Here is a 24,559-nt window from a genome sequence, read left to right as displayed (position 1 = left end):
ATCGGCAGAGGAGGGACAAGAAGGAACACATTTGATTTTATTTCTATATTGTCAGAAGTTTTAAATAAATAGCATGTAATATATATAATATAATATAAAAACTAACAAAGATTGAAGAGTTTTAAATGATGCTCGGTTCAGATGTAAGCAAATGCTAAACACAGGCACATTTTGTTAAAGATGTTCTTTGAAATGAGGTAGAAACTTCTCGACTGCAGCATTTGTCTAAGGCAACAAGCTGCATGGGATACAGGGTGGTTGGTGGTAGGAAGAAAAGTGAAAGAGGAAAGAAGACAAGGGACAGGCAGAATTCAGAGGTCAGAAATCTCTAGATGTGTTCTTTTCGGGCTAGCATGGTGGTTTTCAATTTTTTAAGCATGGAGGCTTTTAGGCAACTTGGGAGCTCCCCAATTTGCTGCAAGCTCCACCACTCCCTGTGACCTTACGCCCAGCCCAAGCCACATATTTATGTCACCGTAGGCCATGAGTTTACACTCCTACACTAACACGTATGAGTTCTTACCCTGGGCTAGCCACTGCATTCAGTCCTACATTGTGCTGTCTTGGGCATATAGGTAAAGTCAGAAGACCAAGAGCATTAATAATTTCCCTCACAAAACCTGCGCATGTCTCATCTAGTGCTCTTTCAGCCATATTCATTTTCTTGGACAGGTCAATAAAAATTAAAGTGGTCACAATATCACATTTTTAGTTCACAATTATGTTGTAAAGATGTGAACTATACAAATCAGTAGGCAGTGGAACCCTGACTGAATCAATTTTGATAATTTCTTCTTTTCCTGGACTGGTAGGCATTTTCCCTCTGCTTAAGTATAGAGTAGCACCAGGAAATCATGGCCCAGATCATTGTTAAAGCGACTGCAGCAGAGACAGATGGAGGCATAACAACATGACACATGTGACTAGGCAAAGTAGATCCCGCTGACTGGCACAGCCTGAAGGGGGGGAGAAGATACATTGGCAGGTAAATGCCAAATAAAGTAAAAAACAAACAGCATCTTGTTTGCCAAGCATCTTTCCACGCATTAAATAATATCCATCCTAAGATGACTTTAAGTGGCTATTAACATAATTACTTGTTGAATGAACGATGAATGAATAAACAAATGCATGTTCTACGTGTGGTATCTCCTTATTTCAATAAAAAGAGAACACTGGAGAGTTCTGTGCAGAATTCTTTTGGCAAAGTGGGGCTTCAAGATCTAAATACGGCCCCTAGGCCGGTGCTGGGTGCGGGGGCCCTCTAGTCCTGAGTGTGGAACATGGAGCAGAGCTAAGAGGAACTTTACCACAAAATATGGAAGGGAAAAAGCCATAATGTTTAATCACTTGTCTCTAGGGAAGAAAAAGAAAACTTTGAAAATGTTCTATTTCCAACAATCATGGGACACACATTGCATTTTAAGATTTGTTTCTCAGAACAACAGAAATCATTTACTCCAGGAGAACACAATGTGGCTTAATTTTTTTTTTTCTTTTCTAGATTCTCTGCCAAGAACTACAGAGCAAAATGAAATGACAGTGTGGGGAGACAGCTGCTAAGTAATCTCTTTGTTGTATTTCTAATAAGATAGCTACATCATTTCTGTTGCTTACGTATAGCCATATTAGTTCTGAAATAAGCTATTATGGGTTTTTTTTTCCCTTCAGTGGGCTCCAGTTGCAATAAGTAATACATCATTTATAATGGGAAATGTGGATCATTCCAAAAGTTTGTTCCTCCTCTCTCAAACTTCTAAAGACTTTTGAATATGTTGCTTGAATCTGAAACCAGCAGATTTGCATACATAATCTGATATTGATTGAGCACTTTTTCCAGGCCAGGCACAGAGAGCATTAGACAGAGAAACAGCAGAGGAAAAAACTCTGCAGAAGAAAACATTAAGGGATGGAGACTTGGAAAGTGACCAGGAAAGCAGGGAGCGCACAGATGTCAAGGGCAAAGAGCATGTTGAGAAGGCGTGCTCACTAGTGTCGATGTACTAGTGTCAAGGTACTAGTGTCGCTGCAGAGAAGGACTAAAGTACCCATCGGCTTTAGCAACAAGAAGTCACTGTTGAACCTGGTCAGTGGAGTTGCTGGGGCAGAAATCAGATCCCAATGGACTGGAAGGGATTTGATATGAGAAGCAGAGGAGTGACTGAAGCTTCAAGGCAGAGCTTTCCATGGAGAAGAGCAATGATGCAGTCATCGAGCAAAGTGGAATGGGGATGAGACAACCAGGCCCAGCAAAGGCAGAAAGGGGCAGAACCTGAAGCTATGGTGGAAGGATTGGTCTGAGACTCGCAGTTGACAGGAGGGACCGGGTCATGGTGGCAGGTCGACGGTGAGTGGTGAGAAAAGGTTCTCCATTACTCTGCAGCTTCTTCGTCATCAACAGCGGGCAGTAAAATTGTAGAGGGGAGCAGGAAGGGAAAGACATCGTTGTTTTGGTAACTTCTATTTTCTTAGGAAGGAGAAAGCAAGGCTATCTGCTAAGAGCGGCAGGGAAGATGGTGGGGCAGGAGCCCAAGAAAAGTGGCAAATGTTGAAAGGAAAGAACTGCTTGGGAGAACACGAAGAGCCCCTGGGGGTGCAGAAGTCCAGTGGGGGTGGACAGTGTGCGCTGATCACACCGTCGTATCGCAGGCCCTCAACAACCGGAGCGGGAAGGTGGAGAGTGGGGCTGACCCAGGGCTGAGGTCTTGCTCGGTCAGGGTGATGGAAGAACAAGGGGGCAAGGAGGCTGAGGGCACTGCTGAGGCTATAATGGACCACAGGCTCCGGACTAAACAGGGAAAGAAGGGAGTCTGGCAACAGGTTCACTGGTCGGAGAAAAACAGAGAGGGTCAAAGCACTGGAGGGTCTTGATGAAAGTGAAATTCAGGAGTAATGGGACCAGCACTAGATGCAGGCCAGAGGGGACCCACCCCGTGCCTGCATTTCAGAAGGCTCTCAGCCGGCCCTTCTCCAGCTGCACCTCTCTCCATAGAAGAAAAAGTGCGCAGGACAAAGAGATAGGAAGGCTGTAAGATAAGGAGGAATAGAAATGAAAGAGAACCAATTGAAAATCTTGGAATGAAAAACGTATAATTAGCAAGTCTGACACTACTAAAGAGAGGTTTCATGAACTGGAAGGCAGAGCTGAGGAAATGTCCCAGAATACAGTGCAGAGAGATTTTTTTAAAAAGGGCAGGGGGGAGGAAAAAACTGAAAGGAAAATTAAGGAGACACAGAAGATGTAAGGGAAAGCACATGAAACTAAAAGAAGTTTTGAGAGAGAAAATGAAATTGATGAGAGAAAATATTTAATGCTGCAAATATCAGATTAAAGAAGAAAAAATATGAGCATGTCCATATGTGTGAAAAAACACTCAAAGAAGTCCATCATCTATTTACAATGGAAAAATTTAGAAGATCTGAAGTGTAAGAGATCTTTCCCTTCAACCAAAACCCTATCATATGAAACAGTAAGATTTTAGAAGTATTTCCATAAAAAGCTAGAAACACAATACAGATGCCCACTACCATCCCTACCACCCAGTACTGTGTTGACTCATGGAAAAAAGCCACTTGAATGTGAAGTTTTAGAGATGGTGCGCTTCCTGGTAATGGCTCAAGGTATAGCTAAAGGAACAGACGGCTAACATAATGGAGACAAAGGCCACTAGGACAGAGAGTAAAGGACCCGAAAATCTCAAGTGCTGGGCAGCACCCAGGATGATGTCAGGGCTTTGGGTCTGGGGGGAGGCTATGTGTGATGCAGGTGACCTGGAGGTTGGTGGATGACAGTGTCCTGGACACAAGGGAAAACCAGTCAGGTAGCAGGATCATCCTAAGAGCAGGGTCTACCATAGGGTGAGAAGTGATGGTCTCCAAAGAGCATTGTGCCTTTGGAGCAGTGTTTGCTCAAGAGACCAACTGGGCAAGGCTCTCAGGCAAGAGCCAAATGCAGGGTTCTACCCCGCACCCTCCGCCCATGAAGGATGTAGGGAGTCTGTTTATTATGGGAAAAGGAATCCAGGAATGTCTTTGAAAAGTCTGAAGGAGGGGGAAGAGTGGAGGATGATCAGAACAAGAGAAGAGCAAAGTGGAATGGGGATGAGAGAACCAGAGAGAATGGAGGGGCTACTGTTCTTGGCAGAGATGGTGGGGTTGTGAGCCTCGTGGGGTTAGGTGGCCTTGAAGACAAAGCTCTCTCCATTAGTCTGCCACAGCCTTGACGCTGACAAGTGAATCCATTATATGGGTTAAGAAATGGAACACACGGTTTCTTTGAGGTTGCAACAGGAAGAAATAAAAAATAAATAAAAATAAACTCCAACCTTCAGATCAGATCCACTAAGCATCATTGCAGTTTCTCATTTAACAACGCCCTTGTACTATATACTGGAGTCCACACTTGTTCATATGCAACACAAGTATATTCACATTTACCAGTATTAGAAATCTAGAGAAATCTAAAGAAATTAAAGAATGTGTCTGGAACAAATGCCAAAGTCTTAAATACAATAAATATCTAGTAGGGGGCTCTAGACTTCAAATCTGGAAATATTTAATGGGTTAATCTTATATTGAAGCTATGTAAGACATTTTGTTTTACAATTTCAATGAAGAAATTATTTCATATTTTGCATAATTAACCCCAGAGAAATAGACTTTGGAGACCAACCTCTCTGTTGACCACTTAACTGCCCCACAAAAGCAAGTGTCTCCATTACATCTGCCTTTTATTATTTCCCCTGGTGTAGAAAAATGGCACATGCAAGTCTTAGGAAGCACCCCTTTCAATAAGGAACAAATATCAGAACAAGCAAGGATTGGCATCTGTTAGCCTATGAATCTGGACTGTTAATTACGTAAGACAAACACGATGTATTCAAGAAAATAGTACCCATTCATCTGCTTTTTTCCATAATGGAAAAGCACTACATTTAATTTGTAGTTCTCTGCATTTTAAATAGGCAACTCAATGAAGCAATAAATGTGCTCATAATGAATAGATTTTTCTACATAGGGAACTGTTAATGGCAGAAACATGACTGAAGACTTAACCTGGTGACCGTAAAAGCGAACAACAGAAACACATAAGGATCATTTGAATTGGCCAGAAAACGGTGTTTTGGTGGTTTAAAAAAAGGAATCACTACTGTTGAGGGTAATTTTTAGGTTGTGATGTAAATGCATAATTGTGTAAAAAGATAAGATCACTGTAATTAAATTACCGATATCTAAAATGAGTTATCAGCTTTCTGTACGTCTTGCCTGTCTCCTCGTGTAACTGCTATGCTTGGTCACTCTGGTGAGCCCCTCCCCCTGCTCTGTGTTTTTTTCTCTTTTAACCCAAACTCCCACTCTTCTCTTAAACCTTCCCATTGAGCACCATGGACCTTCCATTTCTAATTAAATTTTCCTACATCCTCAGCTTCTTCAGCTAATGCTTTCCACCTCATGCCTTGATTGGAACTTGGCTCTCTATTGGAGATGTGGCTTGTCTCCAACTGTTCCCCAAAACCCCTCCCTTCCTGCTTCTCTGCAATCTCGCCCCATTGATTTCCCTTTCTCTCCTGTGTCTTCAACCTTCTCTAATGGGCTCCTTCCCATGGAATTACAGTGATCTCATCTCATCTCTCTCCTCCCTCCCTTCCTCTTCTCCCCGCCTTCACCTACCCTCTGCTCTCTCCTCTTCCTTATTCTTCACACTGTGGGAGCCCACCATTCCCTCTGACATTGCTCTGGATGCAGTCAGTGACTCAACAACTTCCTCCTTGTTGCTAAATCAAAGAGACCCTCTTAGTCTTCATTTTACTGGCTTCTTGACAATACCGGTCACCACGGACCCTTCCTTCCTTCTAGAAATTCTATTCCCTTGGTCTCAATGACCACATAGTCTCTGGATTCTCTTAATGCCCTGGGCAATTTTCCCATAACCTTTGCACACTCTCCTTTCTTTGCTCATCCCCTAAACGTCGGTACTTACCATGGTTCCCTATTAGCAGTCTTTCTTTCTTGTTTCAATCTCCTCCCCAAGATATCTCAGTTACCACTTGCATGCTGATGATTCCCAGGTTTATCCCCAGACCTTCCCCTCGGCTTCAGAACGGCATGCCCAAATGCTGACTGGGCATCACTCTTGGGCGGCCATAGGTAACCCACACGGAGGTCATCCCAGTCCCTTTTAAACCTGAGCCCCCTGTGTTCCCTCTGTGGGTGAACATTATCACCACCCCTGGGTCTAAACCCAAAACCTAGATTCAATCTTGATGCCTCCCCTTCCCTCTTTAACCCAATCTGTTCACCTAGATATGTAACTTCTCCATGGAAGTCTCTTACAAATCTATGCACGTCGCTCCGACACCTCAGCCACTCCCTAGCCCGGGTTCCATCAACTCTCTGCTTGATTGCCATGCTGACCACGACGTGTCTCCCTGCCTCTCGATACCCATTCTCTACAGCTAGGCACATCTGTCTAAAATGCAATCTGCTATCACTCTCCCATCCGGAAGTCCTCCAGCAGCCCCACGGTCCTTGGGAGGAGGTCCTAACTCCTAAACTCACAAAGCCCTTCATCACCTGGCTGCTGTCCTCTAGTGCAACTGCATGTCTCAGCACCCTGCCACCCTGTGCTCCAGTCGCAGCCCGCTTTCTTTATTTTTGCAATGAGGCCATGATCTCCTGCATAGGGACTTTGAACGTGCTTTTTCATATGCCCAAAACAATCAACCTCTCCTCTTTCTCTGGCTACCTCTTACTCGTCCTTTACATTGATTCCTCCTGAAGACCTTTCCTACACAAGGCCAGGTGCCCCTGCAATGTGCTCCTATGTCACCTAGAGATTCACTTATCACTCCATTTATCACACTCTACAGTAATTACCTCTGTTGGTGCAGCCAACTATTACCTCCATGGGCAAGACCCATCTGACCAGCCCAGGCCTGGTACGTGATGGACACTCAGTATGTATTAGCTCAGTGGTTTCAAATTTTCTGGCTTTGAGATTCCTTTACACTCTTAAAAACTGAGAATCCTAAAGAGCTTCTGTTTATGCGGGTTATATCTACCAACATTTATCATACGAGAAATTAAAATGGAGAAAATTTTCAAATGTAATTCATTTAAATAATGAGCCCTTTGCACTTTGACACAGATATTTTTTATGAAAATTAAGTAAATTGTTCAAAACAAATAAAAATAGGGAGAAGAGGATTATTTTACATTTTTGCAAGTCTTTTAAATGTATTGCTTAATACATTACAACTAGATTCTCGTACCTGCTTCCGAGTTCCCTTTGTGGCAATATGATTATAGTACGTAAAGGAAAATGCAGCCTTACACAGATATGGCTCTGAAAGGAGAGGAGTACTTAATAGTCTTTTCAGATAATGGTAGATATTCTTTTTGATACGATAACTCAATAAGTGGTAGTTTCTTAAAGGCTAGCTGTAACAGAATTTGAAACCATATCAATTAACTTTTCATACTTTGTTACATTAAAACCCATTGGTGTATCGTGTACTTTCAAAAGATCTTTTACCCAAGCATGATTTTGTAATATTGTGCATTGGTTATCTGAAAAATATTAATTCACTGAGTTATATAGGTCTTCTAAATGTTAACAGATTTCATTATACCATATAAAAAATCACATTTGTTAATATCACCACTGAATTCATCAGAAAAGTCTTAAAGTATTGAGAAACTGTCAAGCTTTCAGCGGTGGATACAAGTTTCCCAAATTCTAATTTCCACTTGAGAGTTTGAATTTTATCATTGGCAACAAATACTGTCAGTTGTTTTCCTGAAATGACAGGCTTACTTCGTTCATTTCTGAGAAAATGTTGACAAAATACTTAACATCTGAATAACAGAAGTTTGTCTGTCAGTCATTCTCTCAAATAAAATAGCATTCCACTAAAACAGCACCGAGTTCACATCTCAACTTACACAACTGTGCAAGTGTGTCTGGAGAGAACCGTTGTGCTTCGGCACGTAACAGATGCTGTGTGGATATGTCCCAGAACATCAAAAAGATGTGCACTTGAGGACTAAGATTTAATAAAATAATTTTTATTGCTTCATCAAGGATATTCTTAAGTGAAACTGATTTTTTTAACCCGTGAGAAGGTAGTGAAGAATGCAAAACAGTTAAAAGGATTCCTGCAGCTTTACCTAAGCATACCTTTTGCATCTTCAATGCAAATGCCAACAGAGTCAGACACAGTAAGCAGTGTCCTGGCATTGAGAAAATAGTTTTGACCTCCAGACAGACCTCTTGGGGCCAGGGACCACAGGTACAGAATCACAGGGCCAGACGGAGGAACACGGGGAAGGGGGTCACAAGCCAGCCCAAGTGCCTGTGATAATGCTGCCCAGGGCACTGGCCCGCCCAACCTGAAACCCATCCCGAGCACCTCCTGCATGGCTGACTCCTCTCCTCTCTGTTCTCGGGCCTCCCAGTTGCTTCCTCTCCACAAGCACCTGGTTTTGGCTCAACCCCCGGGTGTTGACTCCTGGACCTTGGAAATACTGGAAGGTTGTGAGTAGAGCCCAGAAGTTTAACTTCTGGGGGACTTGGGATGCTGTCTCATGCTGCCCCTGGCGTTGAGGGACACTGCTGTGGGAAAGCTGGGTGCTACGGGGCGGCGAGTGCTCAAAGGCCCGGGGAGTCTGTGCTCCGGGAAGAAGCAGATGGGCCCTGGGGCGAGGCGGGCTCACCGGGAGCCCTGGTCCCACGGGTGCATCTCTGGGACAAGTGATCTCGAGGGTGGCTATGGTCCCCCTCCTTCACAAACTGGAATACGCTGACGTCCAACCTAGGTGAGGTGGACGTATGTCTCCCCAGACACTGAGAGGCAGTTTTTCATAGTTAGGATGGGGAGTTCTGGAGGCAGACTGCCTGGATTTGAATATTGGTTCCATCACTTGTAAGCTGAGTGACCTTGGGCAAGGGACTTCTCTAAAAACAGAGATAGAAAGTGTACCCATCTGGTGGCATTATTATAAGGCTCTACATTAAGTGCTTGTCACAGAGGCTGTAATGTAGCAAGTGTTTAACAAATGACAGCTATTATTATTATTATTATTCTGGAAGCGTAAGAGGTACATCCTCTAAAAGGAGAAGAAATGAATCGAAGAGTTTCACATTCTTCCATACCAATCCCATACAGAAGATCCTAGAGAAAAGTTGAAGACCCTATCAGATATCTTGGGCACCAATTAAAGAATATGTCATTCCCTATCAGAGATGTTTCCACCCCTATTAGGAAGGACCTCTTTAGACATAAACATTTGGATTATTAACAAAGTGCTGTAAAAAGCTGTAGTCTTATTGATACTGAAGAAGTGGGCATTCATGCTGCCTCTCACTACGAAAACAAGTAAGTAGAGAAAGGGTTGAATCTTTATGGGCACTTTAATCAGGTGCCACTGATCTCAGAAGATGGAGTTATGTACCCTCAAAAACCACCTTAAAAATCTCATCCCAAGCTGACTTTTTTTAATAGGGAGAATGAGAGAGTAGGTAAGGGGTTTGGGAAAAGGTTAATCAGAGAAGAGTTGCAGTCTGGTGGCAATTTTCCTAGTATTTCTTTATCTGCTGATCAACGATTCTTCACCTGAGTCATGGACATTCCCTCCCTGGAACACAATGGCTCAGATTCCATCTCCATCGATTACAGACCCCCTGGGGCACAAAAGGTTGAATTGCCTGTCAACCTCCTGGAGTCACATAGGTCCCGCATTGCAGTTCCTGGAATAACAACTTTCCATATGCATTAATCACTTACACCTATCAACTAGGACTGAAGCTCAAACTTTCAACTCTTAAGTTCTCCTCTCATTATTAGATGAAGACTCATTGGGTGTGAGGTCTCAACCACAATTCTAGGCCCCGAGTTCCTTAAGCTCCTCAATTCTGACGACCTTCACCTCCATTCTCCTTCAAAAACTGACCATAAATGGCCAGATCAGGGGCCTTGTGAACGACGCAGGACTTCCCTGGACACTAATTGGTCAATGTCAAGATCCCATTCACTATACACAACTCCCTATTCTTATAACTCTATTGCTCACTTATTCCCAACTTCCTTTTGCCATCGCTGAGATACCCAGAATCTGGACCACTCTACAGTCGCTATTTATGAATGACCATCTGGTTTTACTTATTCTCCCCTAGCCCAGAGCCCATCGTGTCATACCTTGACCATACCCTCCATCTGCTGCCTCCCATCCAACCTACAAAACCCAAACCTGAGATCAATCCAATCACAAATCTTCAACTAGGCTTTGGATCGCACTCCTCCTACCTCCTAAGGGACAAGGCCCCTTCAGTCATGTTCCTAGAACTTCACTTCTACTCACTATTTCTTCCCAACAAATACATGTTGTTTAATATCTCCCTGGATTCCAAGTTGCTTCTCTAGCATCTTATTCTTCAAAAAGAGTTTACAACAGTTTTATTAACCTCACCATCAATTTACTCCTCACCCCAAAACAATCAGGCCTGTCTCCATTCTCTTATCCAAACTGCTTTTGTTAAGATTCTCAATGTTTTTCATACTGCCAAATCCAAGGGATCTTTTTTAATTCTTATCTTCTGTGATTTCCCTGTGTCATCTGAAACTGTGGACCACTCCTTCCCTCTCTAAACTCACCTCGCCTTTTAAATACCAGCATTGCCCAGGGCTGCATCCTTGATCTCTGCTCCTTCTATAGATCCTTCCAGTGTGACCTCATTTGAACATAAGACTTCAACCACTCCTGGGATTCATAAACCGATAACACCCAGCTGAGATGTCTCTGCTGAGTGGAGGCCCCATGTGCATACTGGTCAAGAGTGTAGACTATGAATTCAGACAAACTGTCACTCCAAATTCCGTCTCTGCACCTACCACCTATCTGACCATGAGCAGTTACTCACTTCAACGTCAGTCTCCTCAGCTATCGAATGGGAGCGACCACATCACTGGTATCTACCTCTAGGGTTCGCTTGAGGATTAAATTAAATAATGCATACAGAAGAATATGATTAACACTCAATAATGTTATTTATAGTTGCTATTACAGAAATCTCTATCTAAAACTCCACAAGCAACTCAAACTTCACATATAAAAAAAAATCACCTTAATGTCCTCATGCTTCTCCTTCACAGTAATAGTCACAATAGCTCCTATCCCTCAAGAATTGTTATAACTAACCTGTAAGTTAAACATCAGTGCCCCCATTTCACTAGATAAGGAAACTGAGGCTTAGAGGAGTTAATGAACAAACTCTTCGGGAAATGGCAGGAATATGACAGTCAGGATGCAAACTCTGGTCCTTCTGCCCAGCCCTGGTATGCGCCTCTGCGTTTAGTCCCGGGCCAAAACCCAGGACATTTATTTTGGACTTCTTCAGCCTCACTGAGTTTGCAGTGTGCCAGGGAACTGGCTCTTATGGGACAAAGAAAAGAAAAAACTTCCCGGATTTGCAGCATTTCCCGGGTTATAGCTATCAAAGTGACATCACAAGACACCAGCTGGGACAGACGGGCAAGCCCGTACCAGGCGCCTGAGCGCACTGCTGGATCCAGTCCACCCAAATCCTGTTAACTCGGATCTAGACAATGTGACGGAAAGCTATTTGCCAAACACAACTTAGTCAACTCGCAGTAGGTAAAAACATGTGAATGCAACTGGGTTGAAAAGGAACAGTTTCATGGCAGGTTGCAATATTTTTATCTTTCTCTTTGGCTGTTTTTCTCTACATTTTTCCCCCTCCCGGCTAATTTCATTTTGGCCAATTACTCCCAGGATGTCCAACTACAGGCTGTTGGTTGCAAGGATTTCACTTCTCAGCCTCGCTTCTCTCTGCCATGGCCTCACCACACGCCCTCCCATTCCTCCGGGTACCTGTCTCCTCGCCTGCGGACCGTGCCTTGGCCCGAAACCTCCCCTCCCCCCGCCCCTGCCAGCTGTGTTGGCCAGGCGACTCCTGTTCCCCTGCTTCAGTCTGGGCATCAGCCACAGGGCTTTGCTCGGAACAGACTGAATGTCAGGCAGTGGGAGTTGGGTTGGAATCCTGCATGTGTCCAACAACTGGCAGACTCTCAAACAAATTATGCTCGTTTTCAAAACATGTGTGGTATGACCCTATTTCAGGAGGGAAAAATGCCCACAGACACAGAAGAGGATCTGGGAAGTCAGTCTCTAGGGCTTTTAGCAGTGATTTTCTAAATAGTGGGTGGGATTATATGAGGGTTTTTTGTTGTTGTTCTTTTTTCTTTTTTGGTCTATAGTATCTGTTAAAAGTCTGCATTGCTTTTGGAATAAGAAAATCTATTTTTGTAAGATATTTTTATTGTTAATGTCTTTGTATTCCAATTCTTAACTATTATAAGCAATTTTGGACAAGGATGACTGGCTGACTATTCACCGGAGAGGGAAAAAACCCTGGAAAATAATGAAAAATGGGTAATTTCTAAGAGCAGGTAAATCATCATAGGGAGAACAAAAATGACCAGAACTGAAGAAACCAGACACCAGAAAGATTAACTTTGAACCACAGTGTGATTTCAATGAGATTATTGGGCTGACTAAATTATATTTATATGGCCAAATTCTATTTAACTCTACTTCCTTGAGATCTCTTGTGAATCTTCAAATTTTCTCTTTTCCAATCCCTTTGTTACCAAGTTAGGAAAACAATCAAATTGCTCAGGACACCCAGACCCAGGATCAGAGCTCTAGCTAGTTCTTGGCATCTCTAGCCACACATTCCCCTCCATGCCTCCCCATCCCCCAAATCACCGGCTGCCCAGACACGAGCTCTTTGCTCCAGGAATGCAAGCGCCACGTCCCGGAACGTGTCACGTGGTTTCAGGTCTCTGTGCCTTCACAGATGCTGCGTTCTCTGAAATGCCTTTAAAACACACGTGTGCACACAGCAATACAGTGGGGTCACATCGAGTATTACTATTAATCCCATCTGCAATGTGGACATGATGGTGTCTTCGTAACCCTGGCATTCTAAGCGCCCCCAGAGCCCCGGTAACCGAAGTGTGGTCGGCGCACCGGCAGCATCGCTATCTCGTGGCGGCCTGTCACAGAGGCACACGTTGCGGCCCCTGCAGTCTTTGCTGCTCCTCAGCACGCGGTTTAGGCCTCAGCCACGGGATTACTCGGAAGAGATTAAATGTCAAACAATGGGAATTAAGTTGGAATAGTGGCCACTACCTACTGAATCAGAACCTCAGAGGGTGGGCCCTAGAGAGGGCATTTAAAAGCCCCCAGGTGACTTACGCACCTAACCTGTGAGAAGCACAACTCTAGGTACTTGTTAATGTTGGCTAAATAAACGGACGATTGATTAAAAACATGGATATCCCCTTTATACATTTTTTCAACCTACCTCCACTCCCAGCTTTGGCTTTTGTGCCAGTCCACACACATGTTTATGTAGATACATAAAAAAAATCAATATCTGATTTTATCAAAATGCCCAGTAAAATCTTAATTATTTGATCCCTGCAGGACATGAAGCTTTTTCCTCAAAAAAGAGGCAATTAATTCAGGGCTCCACTCACTACTAGTCAGTTGTTTAGTAGCTAAATTTGCATTCCAGCTCAGAATTTTGGTTGGAGGAACAGAACCCTAGGAAGGCAAATATACCATGTTTTGCTGAGGACCATACCACGCGGCAATATAGCGGGAGGCAAGGTTCAGACTGGGCAGCCTCAGAACTTCCACCCCTGGCGGATCCAAGGGGTCACAATGCTGCTTTCCCTGCAGGGACATCACAGTACGTGCAGAGACTTGAGAGGGTGACAGTCACCCTTCACATTGTGGGCAGGCAATTAACTATGCAAAGGTGCCTGCCCTCTATCTGATCATTACCTAAAGATGCTTCTATCTGGCCTGCAGTGATTTGTTGTTGTTGGAATATAGACGGCCTTTTTACGTCTCCCTCTGTAGCTGTTGAAATCTTGGCTCACACCCAACTGCCCCACTTGGGCTTTGTTCAGGGAAGATTTCTTCCAGCTGCTTTATTTGTTCCACGATTACATGTATATGAGCTTCCAGAATGTACAAGATCACAAGTCAAATGAAAGGCTTCAGCTCCCAGTTCGCCTAAAGAGATAAAATTTGAAACCAAGGAAACAACGAAACATGGCGAAATGAAGGGCCAAGTGTAAACGGGAATGAATAGGGTCCCTATTGAAAGGTCAGCACGTGTCAAAATGCAAAAGGAAAATAGATACTGTGGGGTAATCATAGTATCTTTGTGTTACATTTACGGTCACATTTGCAAAGGGATTCAGACTTCCTCTTTAGCATTTACAAGCTGAAAGAAACAAAAACTACTGTATTTAAAAATAAACAAAAACTTGCACACCCGTGTTCATAGCAGCATTATTCATAACAGTCAAAAGATGGAAGCAGCCCAGAAGTCCCTCGACAAATGAATGGAAAAACAAAATGTGGTGGGACACACATGGGATGTTACTCTGCCTTTAAAAGGAAGGAAATTCCAGAACTATGCAGATGGACCTTGAGGACATGATGCTAAGTGAAAAAAGCCAGTTAAAAAAAGAGAAACACTGTAGGATTTTACTTATACGAATTACCAGTAGTCTCATAGAAACAGGAAGTAGAACAGCCATAGCCAGGGCCTGGGGGGAGGGGGAAATGGAAATTGTTATACGGGTACAGACTCCCAGTTTTGCAAGATAAAGACGTTTTAGAGACTAATTACAAAAGAATATGAACGCTGTTCACACTGCTGCACTAAACACTTAAAAGCAGTTAAGATGGTTAAAAAAATAAACAAAAATAATCGCATCAATAGGACTCCTGTGTTCAGGATCAAAAGAGTGTATCTAAAAATGAAATGCCCGCATCCCGGATTCTGGCCCCCCAAGCACGAGAGCCTGGGCATCAGGAGGACGAGATGCAGGTCTAAAGGGCAAACGCAGGTCTAAAAGGAACAGGAGCGGACAGTTACTGTGGTCGATGGAAGAGTGACTGGAGAGTATGCAGATACAGACCCCACAGGAAATCGGGCATGAGAGGAAGATGACCTCTCATGTGAAAATGGAGACTCTGACAAAAAAAAATCATCAAATGCCAAAATATCCTGGAAATTTAAGAAGCAAAAATCCGAGGTTTTGTGGACCTCAAAACACACAGTGGAACGTATTTAAAAGTTGACAGTCGTAACATGATGAGCTTCAGACACATCCCCCACATCTAGTACTTGTCATTAAGCCACACGGTCTTGCTGTATCACAAGTGGGACAACTGGCATTCATTTGTAAGGAAGATCAAACGTGACGGCGCCTTCAGGAGACTGCACCAATAGCAAGGGTGCTCTTATCGGGAGCAATCTGGACGAGCACTTAACTGGCTAATTTTCAAAAGTCTGCAGAAAGGGAGGAACACCCAAAAACCGGATACACACAGTTGTGGATGCTGTGGCATACCATCCGATCCCAGGGCTGAAAGCGTTACCTGCCGAGAGTTCACAGCTGAGAGCCTTGCTAAAGGTGACGGCCCCCTCCCCTGGGGGAATCCACACCCGGGGTCTGGTCAGCGCAGGAGCGGACACGCACAAATTGCCTCTGTGTGCCAGGTCTCTGAGCGGGTCCGTCGGCGCCGGCCAGCCCCAGGCACCGGCCAGCCCCAGCGTGTTGGCCGAGGCCCAGGCTCCCACCCGCCCTGTTTGTCCTGCTGCCTGCACCCCGCTACAGCCTGGTTCGCGGAGCTCCCCGGCTGTTTACCAGGCCCCACCCTGAGACACTCCCATAACTTAAATGTTTGATTTTAAATTTCAAACACAAACATGCAGGCACTGCCTGAGATTCTGCCCTGTGCCAACGCCTTCATCTTTGAGAAGTGGCCTGCGGGTGAGCATAAACTGCACCTAAAATGCATTCCCTACCATTTTCTCTTGGTTTCCAGAAAGCATGAAAACTTGAAGACCATCGATCGGAAAACCACCTGCCTGTGGAATCCCTCTAACTTTTTCATCCCTCCTCCCAATCTTGAACAGTTATCTCACCCACAGCTAATACAGCAGATTAAAAACCCCTAAAATTGTAGTAAAACACATAGAACATCATAATATTTACCATGATAACCATTTGTAACTGCGCAGTCCAGCTGTATAAAGTGTATTTATACTGTATCACCACCATCCTTTACCAGAACTCTTTTCATCCCTTGAATCTGGAACTCTGTGTCCGCTCAACAATAACCGACCCCCATTCCCTCCGCCCCTGGCCACCGCTTTCTTACTATTTGTCTCGAGGAAAATGTCTCAGGCTTTTCAAAAATTTAGTGGCTGATCTTTATTGTTTTTCCAAAGCCTTCAAAACTTAATCTTTACATTCTGTGAGCCTAGTATTTAATTAAATTACATAATTACTGTACAAGAATAAGTTCAATGGACATAAACAGGTTTGAGAACAAACCACATAAATGAGTATGTGAACAAATGCACCTGAGTTGGTCGGGGAAGCGCCTCCGGGCCCTGGAAAGGAGCCCCCCAACCCCGAGGTTCCCCCGTGCTGTGGCATCCGCCAGATGGCTCTGCACAGGGCCTGGAAGCTTCCTCTAAGCTGGCGAACTGGTTAAGAGAGCTTCTTCTCCTATACAAAAATAGATATTGCTAGCATTTATTGAGCACCTACTATGTGCCAGGCACTGTGCTAAGCACATAACTTGTACTATGTCACTCAACTTCCATGGTCCATGAGGCAATTATTATTGCCTTTATTTTATGTACAGAAAACTGACACAGAGAGAAGTACTCAAGCAGCATATACCAAAGTCGCACCGCTAAGGAGCGGTAGGGCTCAGATTTTCAAGCTGGTGTGAACCCAAAGCCTGTCCTCCCCCCGCCTGCCATGCTGGTGCTTCAAATAAATATTAAATAAAAGGTGTAAGGAGGACAAAAATACATCCCTGATCTTTTGTTTTCTACCGGCACCACACAAAATGACAAAATATGTCACGTCTAGTTTTTAAAAAAGACTGTAATTTAACAAACAAGGGATGCACTTAAATCCTCACCAGAAAGGAGTGTGGGTAGTAAAATCTGCAATTGTTATTTGTTTACATAGGAATGATTTCAGTTAATTAAAGACAGAAGAGTTAGGCAGTATTTGTAAGGAAAGAAATGAAGTCAGACCTTTTAATTATGTTACCAGATTAGCACAGAAAAAGAGAATAAACTGGAAAGTTTGTAGAACATACTAAGAGCTAAGTGTGTTACGCTTCAAGATCACTCTTTGGATCAAAAATTAAAAAGTGAGCTGGCACATCTAAAATAATTCAGTCAGATAGAAAGTGACTAATCAGAGAGATCTCATTACAACCATCTATATCAACACCCACATGGAAAAACCAAGCTGCAGTTTTATTAGAAGTATTTCCCCAGGAAAATAAAGCATGAATTTGTGGTTGTCTATTAAGAAGAAAAGTGAATGACATTTCAAACACATACAGACACAAAAAGCAAACCCCTAAAAAGGAGGTATTTAAGATTGCAAGTGACAAAACCATAGTGAGTAGGAACAAGCTCCATGTCACAGCCTACAGGAGACCTGGCAGACAAGAGGGCCCCGTTCCTCCAAGACAACACCCTCTTCTACCTTGCCAACAAGAAGTCACTCGTGGCTCCCCCCTCATCCGGGACTTTGAGGTATGAGGACAGGAGCAGAGATTCCCAACACATCAGCACTGCGGAGGAAGGCTGCCTGTGCCCTTTGGCCCTTTTCTGTCTGACAATCCGCGAAGTGGACACCGACAGACGGATATCTAAGACCCAAGCTCTCTCACAGACACCTTGGCACAACTTCTCTTTCGTGAAGCCCTCTAACCTTGATGCCCATTTCTAGATAGAGCACCTTTCCTGTTGACTCACAGACACATCCCGAGTTGGCATTGTCATGAGCCCTGCACCTGCTGCCTTTCCCGCGTCCCCTGCCATACCACTATTCACTCGGACTCCAGGCCACAGGCCTCGGTGCCTCTGCACCCCCTCCACTGCACACCCTGTCACCAGAGCCTGGGGATTTAGACATAGAACATCCTTTAAATGCTTCGGCTCTTCTGCCACTGCCTGAGTTTAGGGCGGAAACCCCTGCAACGAGGCCTCTCCTTAGTCATACTCAGTTTGGCCAGGGAGTCTGATGTGCTCTCTTCTCATTTGCTGAGCTCACACTGAATAGGAAATAATACCACATTCAGTTCCTTCACTGACCAGGGTAAACTCCATGGAAAAAAACGGGAGGCAGAAAAAAGGGGACCTTCCCATGGCACTCTGTGTGTGAGGAATTTTCAGCGTCCCACTGAGAGACGAAGGAACAACCAGTCACTCTAAAAATTCACTGTGGCATGACTACAATAGGCCTGCTTACTTTCAAGCCCCTTTCATTGGATCAACAAACTGTCTCCTTCTGGCAGTCGCGTGCACTGCAAGGATTCACTCTGGGCGAACACAGAAATGCCTGCAGGTAGTTTCTCCCAGGTAAGGTCTGTCAGGGTCCTCCCAACGCTTGGGCCTCCCAGAGTGTTCCTGCGACCACCTGTGCTGAAGCTCAAACTACAGACCTGGCCTTGAACCCCAAGCCCTGCCACCAGCTACCGGCTTCAGTCGGTCAGACAGAGAAGATAATGATGTTTACTCATCAACTAGGCTTGTCAAATCCAACAGCAAACAATAAAGGCCAACTAAGGGCGAGGTGCTGCCTTGAGCACCTGGGAGTCAAACCAGAATGTCACAGCTCCTCCCCTTAGGCACATCCCAGGCTAGTGGGACAGACCAGGAATTGTGACAACGTTCACTAAGTGCTAGAAGATGTGAGACAGTATCGTACACCAAGGAGGGAAGGCTGACCGTGATGATGGAGGAGAATCAATAGAGAAGTTATTTGAAATCAGATAATTATGTAAAAAACTCCATGTTGGACAGCTGGCTCACTTAAAAAATGCCTTTCAGTTGACTTGAAACTCCCCCATTGGGGCTTACAGCTGCTATTGACCTGACCTTTCCCTTGTTTTCCTAAAAGTTCACGTATAAAAAAAATCACCAACAAAACACCTGATGGTCACCGGCTCCAGTTTTGGAAAAGGTCCCCTTTAATTGTAAGCAGCTCCTCTGAAGGCTTGTTTCTGGGGGCCACATACGTGGTTCCCAATGGCTCATCGGGAAGTTGGGCAGGTTTCTTACACTTCTTCCCCCCTCCGTGAAGGAGGCTCCTCAGGGAGGTGAGTTTCGAATTGTGTTCTAGACAGCAAGAGTTTGTAGTCTGGAATGCAGAGGGAAAATGACATCTTTTGATCCTGACACTTCATGATTTTTACCACCATACCTCGTTATCTTATTCAAGAAAATAAAAAGGAAATAGACACCGGAAATAATAAGGTGGAAACCAGAAATTCTGATATCCACCTTCTTTTCATGGATAAGGAATGAAAGAAATAATTTGGATCACAAATACAGATGCTGGACAAAGCGTTGACGGTTGCAGTGTTTTCTGTTTACAGAGGCTGCGGTGGTTTTAAGATAGGTCCACACATTCTTTAACGTTCCTCCCAGAAGTAGGGCCTGAGAGCCCCTCCCTTGAGTAGACGTGCTGGAGCTTCCTCGGCAAGATTCCTTCTGCGTCACGCACTGTGGGGGGAGCCAGCTGCCATGTTGTGACAACCCCCATGGGGCCCTGGCGATGAACTCCTAGAACTGAAAGATAAAAGTGTTTGGCGAGATGTGGAGAGGAAGGCAGGCCTCCTGCGGACAACAGGCACTAAGTGCCAGGCGTCTGAGGGAGCCTCCTCAGACATGGCTCCTCCAGCCCCACTCGGCTGTCAAGGTCCTCAGTGCAGCCCCTTGAGAGGACATGCAAAATGTGCCTTGCTTTCATCTGCCTAAGAGTCAGGGTTATTTGTTGCTCAGAAATGAAGGCAGACCTCAGACATAGTATGGGTTTGGTTCTAGCTCACCACAACAGAGTCCTGCCGTAAAGCAAGTCAAAGGAGGGTCCTGCCATCGGTTTCTTTAAAAAAAAAAAAAAAAAAAAAGCAATATCTGTGAAACGTGATCAAGCAAAGCACAATAAAAAGAGGTATGCCTGTAGATAACTATGACAAAGGTCGATAGGCTATGAACGATAAGTGTCTGTATTCAGGATAGCACAATTCCTTTTCTCTGGAGCATAGAAACATGCATGATACACACGATGGTGGGTCTTGCTACAACACAGGGTTAGTGCTGGTTCTGCTTCATCCCCTACATCCTGAACCCCAAAGCAAGAAACTATAGTTCAAAATACTACAATTACATAAGTAAGGGCGAGGGATGAGTTGTAGCTTCTTAAAAAAAAATTTGAAACAAGGTGTGTGAACTTTGTGGAGTATATAACTGTCTAACCACTATGCTGTACACATGACACCAATTCAAAATAATATTGATTATAAAGTGTCATTGAAAAAAAAGTGTGATACTAGGAAAAAAAAAAAAGACAAGGTATATGGCAAGGCAGAGATAATGAAAGGAAATGGCACCACAATAATGTTTGCCCAGTTCTTACAAAGTGGCCCTAGCCATAGCTACTGTGGAAAAAATGATGAGTTTTGAATTTTACTAAAACTGGTGATTTGGGCACTTAAATAATTTATTTTGTGTATTTAAAAATAAAAATTTTAATGGGTAGTGTGAATTAGTATTTAAAGTTTCAAGGTATTATAGCTGCAACCAAAAGAAAGGGTACTTGAATCTTATTTGTATTTATCTCAAGATTTAGATTCCCTTATCTACAAACATTTGTCGTATACCTAATATCTGCCAGACTTTACCCTAGGGCCTGGGAATGAACTGACAGAGACTATGGTCTGTGACCTCTAGGAACTCACAGAGGGTAGACAGGTGCTGCTCACATGAGCATGACATATGTTCATACACAGGCCCATGTCTAGAAACTTACATACGAAAGGCAGGGGAGTGGGACCTGGAGATTTGCATGGTTTCAAGTTCATGATTGATTCTGATGCTTAGTCTGACGGTTCCCCACCACCAGGCTGGACAATAATACAATGTATCCCATGTACTTGATCATCGAACATTTACTGAGCACCTGAGGTATACTGGATGGAGGTTCTGGGTGCCAGAGGTACCATCGTATCCCAGAACACAGGCAACATGAGTTTGGAAGGGTCAGAGTCAGCCACATGAAGAGGGAGATGATGCTGTCATAGGCAGGGTAAGCTTGAGGACCCTGACCACATCTCCAAATGTGGAATCATACCCTATGGTTGGCTTGATGTCTAAGTTAGAAAAATAAAGTAGTATATTCATGGGTTCTGAGATTTTTTTTTTTAATTTGAAAGATCTAATCAACTCTCTCATATAACCCTCTCACTTCATAGCTGAAAAACTCTAGGGCTGACCTGTCCAAGGTCATGCAGCAAAGAAGGGAGCAGAATCTACATCCTGTGCTTTTTCCTTTACTCACAGGAGCAAACGGCGTCTTCAAGAACCAGAAAAAAGTTAAAGTATATTTCCTCAAGTCTAAAATGCACAACACAATTTTGGCGTGTTACTACAGCCATACTGTCTCAAGAGCTATCAATCTGGGGCATTTTTAGAAAGATATAACCAACAAAGAAAAAGCAAGGTAGATGTAAAAAATGTCTTTGAAGCTATTTCGGTTGCTACTGTCAGAAAAATGTTTAAATTTAAACTCTAGTAGGCATAAAATAAGCTTATAGAAAACACCAGTTTTGGAATCCAAATCAATGACCTAGAAATAAATCTCAGAAAGGGATAAGAGAAATTTTGAAAGAGTAGAATCAAAGAAAATAAAAATGTTATTTCCAAATGGTTTGTAAAAATAATGTTTTTGGGTTACAATATAGAAATAGGTACATTTTAAAAAGCATTTTAAATCTACGGGTATCAATAATATACTGGCATTTTGTTACATAACACTCATCAGATAAGGCGCAGATTTCCTTCAAAGGCATTTATTACTGGAAATACCTGAAGGATCTTGTATTACAGTCTCACCAACAGCACCAGCTCCTCTCCCTTTTCAGAGCTTTTGCCATGTGGCATCTATTTCCACCCCTTTTCCGAAGTTCTCAAAGGTCATCTTGTCCTTCTGTCCAAAACCTCCGACCCCTTGCTCTCTTTGTTCCCCCAGCCTGGCAGCACCGAATTCCCTGTGTTCCTACGGAGCTGCAGGTTCCTGGTTCTCCTCTGACCACTCCTTGTCTGGCTTCCCTGCCAGCCGCGGGTATCCTCTCAAGGCTTTGCCTGGTCCACTTCCCTTTCTACTGCTCCCTTCGTGCTGACGCGCACCAGGGTCCTCCAGTCCACCTAGGCTCCCCACTCCTTGGGGCCAACCGCGACCGTTCTCTGCACTGCCTCCCGAAATCCAGTCAGCCTCTGAGGCTGTCAGAGCCTGTCTGTGTCACACGTATGAGATGTGACCTTCCCTTCACGTGTCCATCTCCTATACCCTCAAAAACAAAAGCCCAGTGATGCTTCCTGTGGATCAGCCGCTTCATCCTCTGGTACATCCTGCAGCCTGAGGCCAGGTGAAGGCCTTTCTAGCATGTTCTTTCCTTGTCCAAGAATCCGTGCAGGCCCTGCTGACTCCCACCTCTGTGCCCCTCACCTGGAACGACTTTCCCCTTTGCAACTCCAATCTCATACTTTCTCCAACATTCAGCAAGGAATTCCTTCTCACATGGTGCCTTCCCAACAAGCCCCCTTCCACCGTGACTTTTAATTTCCTGTCACATCTGGATCACACTCTCTCATACTCGCTCTGTGCAACTCAAGGGCATTTCTTGTAGAGACCACAGCAACGCGGGGCCGACAGAAGGGTCTCCATACAGGTTTGCTAAAGTGAACTTAATTATACCACAGCTCTGCCAAAGCTTAATTTTAATTATATGAAGATTGGAAAATAAAAAGCACACCTTCTTGCTTCAAAAGTAACAGTTATACTTTAATTTCTTAAACTGTGAAATTGGAGATGGAGGCATATTAAAAGTATTTTTTTAAACTGGAAATATCGTTGGAATAAAATCTTTAAATGTCCTCAGCTTTCGCTCCTTTGATGTTTTAGAAAGATCTTATCACTCTGAATATAAAGGGGTCTTTTGGCATTTGAGGAGCTAAGGATTGATGACAATGGGTAGACTCAAGTATGTGAAGGATGACTTGGTGTCCAAAAAATTGGGGGTCAGAGAGATATTTTCCAAATGGGAAATGAATTCTGACAAGAAGCTGCCTGCTGGGAAATGAAGGCAGGCTGTGAAACGCTAGTAATCACGACCGAATTTTAGTTGTGTTGACTAGTCTGAAATACACATGTGGAATCTACAATATATAGGTTGTTCTGCGAAGAACTTAATTATGCAGAGGAAGCCAGAGATCTTTTCAAATTTCAGCATCCACATCGTCAAACATGTTAATATGTCACAGATAACAGGTCTGTCTTACAGAATAACTGACATTCATGAGTTCTTTGCTAGGCTTACAAATCTTACAGCCTTCATGTCAAGGTTAGCTCCTGACAGGGTAAAACTGGCAGGAAGTCGCTATAATAAGATTCTTCAAGATCATGTGTGAAAATTAAAATCACACATGGGTACTTGTATGTAATTTCCTCTGCATTATTTCTTTCTAATCACATGTGGAATGTTTCTTAATTCATTCACTAAGCATTTATTGAGCGCTGTTCAAAGCTCCAGAGAATCAATGATCTCTGTCCAAAAGGAATCCACAGCCAAATGGGAGCTCACAGGCTTGGTGGAAAGAAATGAAAAGTAAAGGACAGGAAATAACTAAAAGGGAAGAAAACACTAAATGGAAAATTTTAGTTTTACTCCTAAATTTTTAAATGAAGACTAATCCAACAACTCATGTTAAATAAAGCCAGCAGAAAACTCTGAAAACTTAACGACAGATTCAGTTTTCTGAAATTCTCCTGTCTGAACCCATCAGGCCAGGCCAACAGAAAGTGACAGTCCCCAACATTTTAAGATGTTGCAAAATAGTTACTGTGTAGATGGAACAGTTTTGAGTAACTACAAACAAATTGTCCCTACCTTATTTCATAAGAAATAACTGCAGATAGTTTTGTTTTCTAGTTTGCTTTTGGCAATACTTTCTTCGTCATTATTATATCATCATAAAACAATTTTGAAAGAGTAACAGGAAATCATTACAGAAGTGCTGGAAAACACATAAATAGTCGGAAGTGATCCATATGATCAAATCCTAACAATTCCACAGGAAATAGGTAACAAAGGAAATCTTGAAATTAAACAAGATGCTCTAACAATAATTTTAGGGGAAAGAGATCAAACTGTAACTGCAAAAGCAGACTAACTTGGTGGCCTGGAATGGTCTCCCGCTTTGCCAGGTATCTGTGCCTCTCCATCCTCTATGGGACCCGCCCCCGACCCCTATGCCAGCAATTGTTCCCTTTCCTGAACTCGTCTCATCTCACCCAGTGGAACCAGCAGTGAATGACCTGCTACTATTTATTTTCCATGTTATTGCCTTTTG

The 24,559-nt window shown here is 43.6% G+C and overlaps 1 protein-coding gene across 3 annotated transcripts in view; it reads right to left on the bottom strand.

Annotated features, from left to right (window-relative positions):
• The window catches only part of EFCAB11 (EF-hand calcium binding domain 11), a 122,931-nt gene that overhangs the window by 32,278 nt on the left and 66,094 nt on the right, over positions 1-24,559 (bottom strand). The window contains exon 6 of one of the 3 annotated variants that reach the window (XM_054567163.1): positions 19,614-19,714. The exons of 1 other annotated variant lie outside the window; for it this stretch is intronic. In XM_054567163.1, coding sequence (XP_054423138.1) covers positions 19,648-19,714 — 67 coding nt within the window. In that variant the 3' untranslated portion in view covers positions 19,614-19,647. Of the gene's footprint in view, positions 1-19,613; positions 19,715-24,559 lie in introns of those variants that run through there. One more of the 3 variants, XM_054567162.1, reaches the window with a different exon arrangement.

This window comes from Pteronotus mesoamericanus, unplaced genomic scaffold (assembly GCF_021234165.1).
Source record: "Pteronotus mesoamericanus isolate MK-2021 breed Mesoamerican mustached bat unplaced genomic scaffold, CSHL_Meso_final contig_182, whole genome shotgun sequence".
NCBI lineage: Eukaryota > Metazoa > Chordata > Mammalia > Chiroptera > Mormoopidae > Pteronotus > Pteronotus mesoamericanus.
This window is presented reverse-complemented; position numbering and strand designations above follow the sequence as displayed.